This window comes from Fistularia commersonii, chromosome 1 (assembly GCF_037954325.1).
Source record: "Fistularia commersonii isolate RoL2024-O1a breed Wild chromosome 1, RoL_Fcom_v1.0, whole genome shotgun sequence".
Classification (NCBI taxonomy): domain Eukaryota; kingdom Metazoa; phylum Chordata; class Actinopteri; order Syngnathiformes; family Fistulariidae; genus Fistularia; species Fistularia commersonii.
In genome coordinates this window covers 24919736-24930757 of record NC_141284.1, presented here as the reverse complement: position 1 = coordinate 24930757, position 11022 = coordinate 24919736, and the positions used below count along the sequence as shown (strand labels likewise).

The following is an 11022-nucleotide window of genomic DNA, read 5'->3' as shown; positions in this document are numbered from 1 at the left end:
AGCGGTATGAGAGCACATCTGGATCTACTAAACCCCTCCAAACCCCGAGAGCGATCAAATCCTGAAGGGAAGAAAAACTCAACTCTAAGCTTTTGATGTATTGCAAGGAAAGCAGACAATTCTTTTGGTTGTTGTTGTTGTGTGAAGGGGGGGGGGACTCAGGGTAAGAGCACTGTGGCAGGAGCGTGCACATGTGCTCGTGCACGTCAAGCAAGCAAGCAACAGGGACACAGATGCAAAGTACGCTCCACATCTTCTCAGTTGCTTGGAGTGGAGGTGCAATTGGGGAGAGAGAGTCACACTTCTGGAGCCAGTAATGGTTTGACAAGTTTAGACAAGTGAAAACACGCACACGCACATGCACACGCAAGGTCACAGACACCTGAATCATTCACTCAGAAATCATCGCGTAGCCGTTCGTGTCACGGTTGTGACAAAATCACATATTTTTCAACGCGATTCCCACGCATGAGTCGGACCCGAAAACACGCGTGTCCCGGACACAAATAGAACCTAGTGGGGTCGGGCAGAGAGAGATGGGGGGGTGCATTACCAACCTGCCCTTCCCGTGGACGCGGAGTCCACATTCCACGCGGAATCATCAGCCCACTCCTCTCCACTCGGATTTCCCAAAAAAAAAAAAAAACAAACACGCAAAGATCCCCTGAGCTCCCGTGGGGCCGCGCCGGCTCCGGTCCGACACCTCCGCCGTGGAAGTGTGCAAATGTGGCTGGGAAAGAAAACACACAGGAAAAAAAAAGCAACCCACAACTCACAGCGAACTTTCTGTGAGTGGGCGGGGCCTAGGAAACTCTACGCCAATCACAGGAGGAGACTCCGTCTGCAGACGAATTTGATTGGACGAGACAAAGACAGTGTAGGAATTTCGGGGAAGAAGGAGTGGACTCCACTCACTTTGCCTTTACTTTGCATACATTTCAACAAGATAGATAGATAGATAGATAGATAGATAGATAGATAGATAGATAGATAGATAGATAGATAGATAGATAGATAGATAGATAGATAGATAGATAGGGGGCTTCATTAATAAAGAATGCTTTTAAAAACTGAATAAATATTAATATAAATAAAATAAAAACGTATTTAATACATCAGATGTTCAGACTCCAGAACATTTATCCACATTTATTTCACTCAATGTATTTACAACACAACGAGGTACGCGATCGTGTTGATTAAGTTCATATTGAACTGAAAGGAAAAAAGGGGGAAATGTGAAATTTGAATTACTTTGGGCTTAAGTGTCATTTAAATTGGTCAAATGTTTACTTTAGTACTAAGAGGCCATTTTTAAAAGTCAGAATATTGCACAGAATCAGGTGAAACTGGCAAGAAATTAACGTTTAAAAAAATCTCTCCATCAACAAAAAATGTATGATCGTATTTGTGGCCGTTTTGAAAACAATTCTGAAATTATCGAAATATATATATAAAGGCCACTTCAGATCAGTTCTAAATTGAAAGTATTGGAAGTTGTGCATTTTTATACGTCTCTTCCAAAACATCATATTGACATTGTGTTCTGTTTATTGTATATGATGGTGCACATTGAAATTATGCTGATGTAGAATATTTCTTATGGTGAATTAGAGATTAAAAGCTCGAAGTCCATCCCATTGGATTTTCAACGATTTACTAATTGAAATCCACAAACAGGACTATTGACTTCTACTTTGAGTGCATGGAACCATAAACATGTCTCTGCTGCTACCGTGCGGACACATGGATGTACTGCATGGCCTGCAGAAAGTGATGTTCATTGAGTTTGTGAATTCAGACTGAAACCTCCAGGTATTCACACCCTTGCGCAAAAGACACACAGCTGTTTGCTGTCACGTTCACCTTACAGAGCTACACACACACACGCACACATACACACACGTCCTATGGAGAAACATGGCACTGTTAAGATACTCTAAAAATACCGGAGCAATTTCAAACACAGTGACAGGAATTCATGACAGAAACATTAGTTCAGCCATATTAAAAGGGCAGAAGTAATAAAATATCATACAACTACAACAGCAGCTGTAACATTTCCGTGATCGCAGGGAATGTTTCCTCCCGACATCGAAAAACACCCTTCACTGTGGCAACAGGTGTGATCCCAGCTTCCTCTGTTGCTACGAGCTGTTAAAGTGTCATTGGATCCCGGAGAGACGATGCTAAATGGCCAAAGATTGAACGTTTGAATGAAATAAATGAAAAAAAAGAACAGTGAGGTACATACCAGTTGTGGTGAAAAGCTGTGAAACGATGTTTGTGTCTTCACTTTCTTGTGTCTCCTTTCCTTCTAGTCTTTTATAGCTCTTCTCTCCCTCCGCCCTAAATCATACCTGCATGGCTGCATAATATTGTCTGCACAGATAACAGTTCAAAGGGCAAAGAGCTGATAATATCTCAAACATGAACTTTGCATCAGTGCAGTAAAAACAAAGAGAAGATTTGTTGAGACATTGAGGATAGAAAAAAAAAAACATTGTCTCGTTTTCCAAAAACAGTTTCTATGAAAAACGAGGGCATTTCCTTGTAACTATTAAAATAGCTTTGTTGTTTTTTTCTTTGAATTTCCCAGCAGTTGTATGTTTGTTAAATGTTTTGATTACTTTTGACAGAAATCACTTTGTTATTTTTGTTCATTTTTCTGTTAATTGCTGAACCATCTTGCTTATTCTACACCTGTTTTGGCTGGCACCCCTGAGATCTCAGATGAGTCCATAAATAGATAATCTGGTTTAACAAGCAAACCACTTTTCCTCTTCAAATAAATGGATAATAATAATAATAATAATAATAATAATAATAATAATAATAATAATAATAATAATATGATCCTCCTCATATATTTTTTTTTTGAGTTTTTGTATAATGATGCCATTTCAAAACAAACCCCACATCCGGGAGATGGATTTGATGCACCTTGGTACTTAAAGAAATACATAAATAGATGTATTAAAATATGAAACATTCATACTCATTACTTCCACATTACGGTCCGTGGTGTCGCCTTGCACAGCCCGCAGTTCATTACACGCCTAAGTGGACTGTTAATATTCATCAGCGTGGCAGTGGAATCATCCAAGTAAGATTCGCTTCATTACAGCTGTCAAGTGCAAAATACAAAAAAATAAATCCCCATGGGAGTCGAGCACCTGTGGGTGGCGCTGGAGTGACTCACCAGAGCCCCCGCCCCACTCCCACTCCCACTCCCAGACCAGCATCACTTCACCTGCACATGTGTGTCCTCCCCCCTCCCCCCCCCCGTCCTGACGTGGGTGTATCTCTTCATCCGGCTCCACGAAGACCCCCAGTTCCCTCGTCTTCACTCGGCGTGACCACGTGGCGACAATGCGCCGTCCCTGCGTGGTACTCGTGGCTTTCATCAAACTGCATCCTTTCCGCCGCACGGTGTTTGTCTTCACCGTGGCCGTTGTTTACCCGCTCCTGTTCGGCTGACGCGTCGGGTGGGACACCCCCCCCCTTCCTCCACCCAGTGGGACCCCCTCCCTCCTCCACCCTTCCACCCGGAACTCGTCTCTTATGTTGTTGTTTTTGTCTGATGCGCGTAAAGTCATCTTCGTGGGGACTCCGCGGAATGCATCCAAGTCACCAAAGGAGGGGATGTGAAGAAATATGTTGATTATTTTCCCCCCAAATCTCGTTATCGGAGCGGGATTTAACAGAAATGTGTGTGCGTGCGTGATGTTCAGCTCGTTGAGGAGGATTCTCGGATGGATCGCTCCAGAAGACGCACTGCAGACGAAGCGGATCCTCTCCATCTGACCCAGAAGGTCGTTGCGCGCACCGAAGGATCCGTGGATTGTACGCACGGCTGCTATCCCCGCACGGCTGCTAGTAATCCGCATATCCCCGAACTTTTAAAAAAAGCATCACCATGACAGGACACGGCAGCGCCGACGGGGTCCGGAGGGGTTTCGGGGATCCGGACCAGGCGCGGCCCCGCGACTAACCGCGTCCACAGCATGCCTTCTTGGCGCAACCTCTCGGAGTGGATCTCCCATAACCGCAGCTGGGAGGAGACGCGCAACGCCACGGGCAACTTCGACTTTCTCCACCCGCCTCTGAATTTTTACTCCATCCCCCTCCTCACGGCTATCACCGCCGCGTGCACGCTACTGTTCCTGGTCGGCGTGGCCGGGAACGTCATGACCATCCTGGTGGTCAGCAAGTACCGGGACATGCGCACCACGACCAACCTGTACCTGTGCAGCATGGCGCTGTCCGACCTGCTCATCTTCCTCTGCATGCCTCTGGACCTCTACCGCATGTGGAGGTACAGACCCTGGCGTCTCGGGGACGCGCTTTGCAAGTTGTTCCAGTTCGTGTCCGAGTCGTGCACGTACTCCACCATCCTGAGCATCACCGCGCTCTCCGTGGAGCGCTACGTGGCCATCTGCTTCCCACTGCGCGCCAAAGCCCTGGTCACCAAGGGGCGCGTCCGCGCCCTGATCCTGGTCCTGTGGACGGTGTCCCTCCTGAGCGCCGGACCCGTGTTCGTCATGGTCGGCGTGGAGCGGGACGGCGCGGGCCTGGCGGGGTTCCTCGTGGAGGTGAACGAGAGCGGGGGCTTCGCCGCGGAGGACGCGGACACGCGTGAGTGCAGGATGACGCACTACGCCGTGGAGTCGGGCCTCATGGGTGCCATGGTGTGGCTGAGCTCCGTGTTCTTTTTCATGCCGGTGTTCTGCCTCACGGTGCTCTACAGCCTCATCGGCCGCCGTCTGTGGCGGAGACACCGGGAGACGAACATCAGCTCCTGCGCGGCGCACCGGGACAGAAGCAACCGGCAGACCGTCAAAATGCTGGGTAAGTTTGGGCGCGCGTTACGCACGGTCGCGTCCCGGCCCGCTCTCTGCGGGGATCCACCGCATGCCATCAAACCACTCTAGAACCCCTCCTTCCATCGCCTCCTCTCTTCCTCCATCATCCCTTCTTCCTCTTTCTCCTTTCCTCTTCCTCTTCATCCATCACACCCTCTTTATCCTTCTCCTCTTCATCTTCTTCTTCTTCTCTTCATCCATCCATCACCTCTCCATCCTCCCCCTTTCCTCTTCATCTTCCTCCTTCTCCCCTCCTCCACCTCTCATCCTCATCTTCCTCCTTCTCCTGTCCTCTTCATCTTCTTCCTCCTCCTCCTCCTCTTCTCTTCATCCATACATCACCTCTCCATTCTCCTTTCCTCTTCATCCATCGCATCGTCTTCCTCTTTCTCCTCTCCTCTTCCCCCTCCTCCTCCTTTACTCTTCATCTCCATCCTCATCCTTTCTCCACTCCTCTTCAACCATCACCTCATCTTTATCATTCTCTCCTTTACATTTGCAACCCCTCCTCCTTTCCTCTGCATCTTCACCTTCCTCCTTCTCCTCTTTATCCATTACCTCCTCTTTCTCATCCTCCTTTCCTCCTCTACATCCAACTCCTTCTCCACCCCTCTTCATCTTCCTCCTCCTCCACTCCTCTTCCCATCCCCTCTCCTTCCTCCTCCTCCTCCTCCTTTCTTCATCTTCCTCCCTCTGTCCTCTCCTCCCAGTTGTGGTGGTGCTGGCGTTTGTCCTGTGCTGGCTGCCCTTCCACGTCGGTCGCTACCTGCACTTCCGCTCTCTGGACGACCCGTCCCCGCTGCTGTCCCTGTTGTCCGAATACTGCAGCATGGTGTCCGTGGTTCTTTTCTACCTGAGCGCCGCCATCAACCCCATCCTCTACAACACCATGTCCTGGAAGTACAGGGGCGCGGCGGCGCGCCTCTTCGGCCTGAGCGACAACCAGCCGCAGCGCGCCCGCACAGCCAGCACCATGAAGGGGGACGCTTCCAACGGCTGGACGGAATCCACCGTCAGCATCTGAGACCCCTGACTCTCAAACTGTCATTACGCACCATCAGCGCTCCTTCACACCCCCCCCCCCCCCCTCCACCCCTTCGGATTGTTTTCACCAAAAACCTGTCGAGCTCCACCCAAAGTGCTTCTTACATTGATGGGAATGTAGGAAAAACAAAAACAAACAACAACGCACGGAGCACGTGCATGTACATACACAAGACACAAGGCCATAGGACAGAACCATCTTATATTGTATATATATATATTCTGGATGACAATGAAAGCACTGTAGAACTTCGGGCTCTGCCCTGTGCTCCCTGCAAGAGGCACAGGGTTCAGAGTTGTGGTGTGCATGCGTGTGTGTGCGTGCATGTGTGTGTGTGAGAGAGAAAGTGAGAGATTGCGTGTTCTTGAATGGTGGAGAGCATCTGTGCGCATGTCAGTACAAAATGTACAAAAAGTAATCCATTACAAATGAATCAAAACATCATTTTTTTTTCTACTTAAACCTGATGGATACTAGCATGTCAGACTGTTGTATTTCTACTGATCATTTGAAGAAGACGACTCAATGTACTCTAAATGTATCTAAAAATACCCTAAAACCACTTTAAAAAGTCTATCTATCTTTATTCTAATACAAGAATAACACACCAGTCATCGGAATTGGATCGGCAATGAATAACGACATTTTGACACGCATGTTATGTGATTACAGTAAAACAGTAGGGGTATTACACCCAGTGCTGTTTGCATGTGCGTATCCATTTGGTGTGCCTTTTTAGTTATGATTTACATAGTTTCTCTGAATATGCACATGTAATTATCCTCACAGAAAATTAAGATTATTGGTGATGTGAAAATCAGGAAAGAAATGATTATTGTGTTTCAGGGCAATAGTAAATCTTTTTTTTTTTTTTCTTAGTTCAAATGAGGGATCCAAGTTCATTTCCATTGTTTACTTACATTCTCAACATCTCAGGAGAACTGAAGTTAGTTACCTTCATACACCGCAGGATCGTCTATCTTGCAATTGTAGAGAAAAAATAGTGGGCTCAGTCGAGTCGTTCTGGGAAATGAAGTAGATTTATCTATTCATTCACCATCTACGCCGCTTATTCTGCACTCAGGGCCGGGGGGGTGGGTGGGTGGATAGTTGTCAGTCGATCACAGGGCCACATATGGAGACATACAACCATTCACACACCATATACACCGACAACCATTTTAAATGATCTAAAAATAATAAAACCAATTGTAAAGACACATTGCGAAAGTTAACCCCCCTCGGTCCCAAATGCATCGAATTTTCCGTCACTAAAGTTTCACTGTTCAACACCAAAAAAGCTGTTCTTCGATAGTAATATTAATATTTTTTAAGATAAACCTGTTAAAAAGGAACACACACTCACACACAGCAAACTTTGTCCAGCTGTCAAACTTGTGAAATTCAATTACATGCAAGGAAAAATATACAAGTGTCGGTCTGGGGATATTAAGGTGGGATTGTATTTTTCTGCAAAAAGAAAAAAAAAAAAGCGAATAGAACAGTATAACTTTACAAGAGTATTTTTGTATGCCTTAATTTTATGTTTGGATGGGATCTTTTACACCTCAGCAAGCCAAGTGGCAATTTGCATTGGTTCAGGGAGCCCATTTCACCACCTAGTGGCCGCCGTTAGAACTGAGTAAAGAGATTTGAAATTTGGATTGAACGTTGTTGGTAAACGTCAAGGGGATAAAAGACGAGTGAAACGCGATTGTTTGCGCTATACCTCTTTCAGAGATTTTCGAACCTTCAACCTTAAACTTCAAACGACATCTATGTGCCTAATGTGTCAAGCTTGTTTCAGTCAAGCGCCCTCAGTCATTGTGACTCCTTCAATCAAACATGCACAATGTAAATGGACTACTTCTGTTTATTTATTGCCTTGTAAGATGATTTTTAAATGAAACGTGTACAGTACATGATGCCATATGCACTGATAGAAGTGAACATGTTAGATGGTGATCTGAACAAAATGTCACATTTAGGTGTTGTGCGTCTCTTGACTTTGTCGATGCTTCGCTATGCTTCAGACGCCGGTGGGTTCGGCAGTCCGACCAAAACCCCCCCGGCGCCAAAACAATGTTGGCTTGTTACTGTTCCTGGTAGAGGGCTGCATTCTGACGCCACAACATAGTATCTTATCGATCTGCAGGATGTTCAAAGAATACAAATGAATGTATTTTTCTTTTATTTGGAGAATGTGTATTTCCTATTCGATCAAAACGAAACTATTTGGGGGCACCTTCACGCAGCCCAGCGGTGCCAATGTCTGCTGTTTGGCATGTATGACGTACTCATGTTCACCGTTACTGTGTTCATTGGCAACAAGTACCATGCTAATAAAGCAATGGAGAAGCTGATGAGTCCCTAGGAGCTGTAAGTAGATACTAAGACGAAACATTTCACCTAAAAGTACAGATAAAGAGAGAGACACAATGTCAATACAGAGTCAGAAGGCTCCTCTCTTTGCTGATACTTTAGTCCGGACCAAAATGGCAGGATTGACATGTCAACGTTTGCATCGCCACAACGCCAAACAATGTAAAGAACTTATAACGAATAGGATTATCTCTTTGTGATATTCTCCGTGCAACTCTGAATTCTAAATCCCCAATCCTGCAGCTCATTTACATCATTAAAAACATCAAAGTGCACAATTGTCCTTCTTAAAACTTTTCCCTCCTGTAAGGAATAATTCTCACTAGCTTTGATTTACAGGATTGTTTTAAAGCTTGTCACAGCTGTTGCGGACAGTGCTGGTATTCACCACAGGTAGTTTATACAAGCACTCTTCTTCAGAAAAACACGCCTCTAGAGTCATCCTTCCCTCCCTGCAAAAAAAAACAAAAAAAAACAACAAAAAACTGTCCTTTTATGAGTTTCTTGGCCATAAATTTTTTCGCATAAAGCTTTCCAAAAGGCTTTTTAAAAGGGCTGATTTATGTTACGTGGCAGGAGACACTTAATCCTCCAATTTATCACAAACAAAATCAACATATTTGGATTTATGTGTCTTTCACTCGGCTCGGGAGGGTGCAGAACAATGTAACCCGAAAGGTAAATACAGCTGTCGGTCAAACGGCGATGAGAAGAGGATCATTTCCCCTTGGGATTGTAGTGAGGCGGACGTATATTAACATGAACATAAAAGGTTATGGCCAAGTAAAAGCACCTTGAATATGTTACCAAATCTCATAACTTAGGTAAATGTACTTGATTACAATCCATCCCTGATTACATCTATCTGCACTGCTGAAAAGTGCTTTATTGCTTCCCCTTAAAACCCGGCGCTGAAAATCAATAAATGGGCAGATGTAAGCATCACACACACAAGCGCGCGTTGAGATTCATGGAAGTCACAATGAAGCATACACTTGTAATCAAAGTCAGAAAAAAATTAAAACATTTATTGGGCATAAATATATTATATATACGCTACCGATACAGTTACGTCTTACATACATAGGGTAGTATTTGCAAAAATCTATACATTAAAATTGATATGGCAGTTTTTTTTATAGAATGCATATGAAATTGTCTAACATTTACAATACAAGAAGAAATGCATGATTTTTTTTCTCTCAATTCTTAGACCATGACAACATTGGAATGTTTGTTTTTAAATTGTGAGGTAAAAATATGTTTTTTTTGTCTCGCTTAAAAAATAGTTAAATACCTGTGAGTCTCTGTACGTTTGTCAAATTGCCAATCTCTGTCAGAATCTCTACTAACTGTAAAACGTACAAAAAATATAACCAAAAAAAAAAAAAAAAAAAGGAAACTAAAAAAAAAAAAGAAAATCTGATCACAAGGCACAGACGTGGGGTTGCTGGGCGAAAAAAATAAAATTGAAATAAAAAATCTCATTGTCTCTCAATGTTGAAATACCCACCAAAATGTGCAGGACCTGCAAGTTGGGTGGGGAGGGGACGGCAGGGCGGGGTGGTCAAGAAAAATCACCAGCATCTTTTACTAAAAAAAACTAAACAAAACAACAAAGCACATAAAGGGAGTACCCTGCCCACAAATACAGTCTTGGGTTATTCAACACTAACATGACTGGCCTGACCTACTCTCCATTTGGGGCATTAAGGCTTGAAATGAAGAATAAAAAGGGTTTCCGGCCGGGGCTGAGGACAGGTCACCTCACGTGTCGCCCGTCACCGTGTGAGCGTCTGAGAAAAAGCGCCGCTGGAGAAGTACATGAGCGTGCACCAAGTAATGCCGAAATCACAGTGACGCAGCGACAGGAAAAAAAAAAAAAACGATGAATGTAACAGACGTGGTTGGCAGTAGTGTTTGGAACAAGAATGTGGGACTGCATGTCTCCTCTCACTCATTAACCTCATCAAGACTAATGCTCGGCATAAAAAAGTGCTTCAACTCTGTTAGTCAGAATGTATTTACCATCTCTTTCTATAGCTCTATAGATATCTCTGTATATCATCTCTTAGCAAAATACTGGATACAAAATAGTCACTACTGCTATACCAGCACTAGCCTGAACAAGAAATCGTCAATATATTCATTATTATCTGCCTGAAATCATCGTATGATTGTTTTGCCTTTTTTTCAGTGTGAAATCTGTTCAAAAAAAAAAAAGAAAAAAAAAAAAAAGAGAGAAATTCCTCTGAAAGGGGCTACACATTTTAAAATGGCACATTTTGCTTTACAAAATAATAAAAAGATAATATGACAAGAAGCGTAATCACAGATCAAGTTATTTTTTTTTCCTTTTCAGAGAATAATAGTCATAATAATAGTCGTAATGCTGTGTTGTTACAGAAGAATATCACAGAACCCTTTAGACAACTGGAAATGCAACATCTAGTGGACACGAGAAGCCCGCACTTTGGAGAAAAATAATAAAACGATATCAGAAGCTTTGTTATAACACTAGTCAGACAAAAAAAAAAGCCAAAGGAAGGAACATTTATCCAAATACAGATGATTTGAACTTGACCTTTAGGCCTGGCTTTGCTACATGTCTATCTAAGTATTACACTTACTACTCAGCTGAGCGTGGCTGAAACAGGAGATGAAACAAAACAAAAACAAAAAAAACAAAAAAAAACACCAATATATAGGCATTTGGTTACATGTTTTAAA

The 11022-nt window shown here is 43.9% G+C and overlaps 2 protein-coding genes across 2 annotated transcripts in view; one reads left to right on the top strand and one right to left on the bottom strand.

Annotated features, from left to right (window-relative positions):
* The window catches only part of pld1a (phospholipase D1a), a 43124-nt gene extending 42374 nt beyond the window's left edge, over window positions 1-750 (bottom strand). Inside the window, exon 1 of the mRNA XM_086156376.1 lies at window positions 558-750. The gene's annotated coding sequence lies outside the window, so the exon portion shown is untranslated. The remainder of the gene's footprint in view (window positions 1-557) is intronic.
* A 3257-nt stretch (window positions 751-4007) lies between these two features.
* ghsra (growth hormone secretagogue receptor a) lies at window positions 4008-5889 on the top strand. Its single transcript, XM_086161420.1, has 2 exons — window positions 4008-4851; window positions 5576-5889. The coding sequence occupies exons 1-2, from the start codon at window positions 4008-4010 to the stop codon at window positions 5887-5889; spliced, it is 1158 nt and encodes a 385-aa protein (XP_086017546.1).
* Window positions 5890-11022: the final 5133 nt, after the last annotated feature.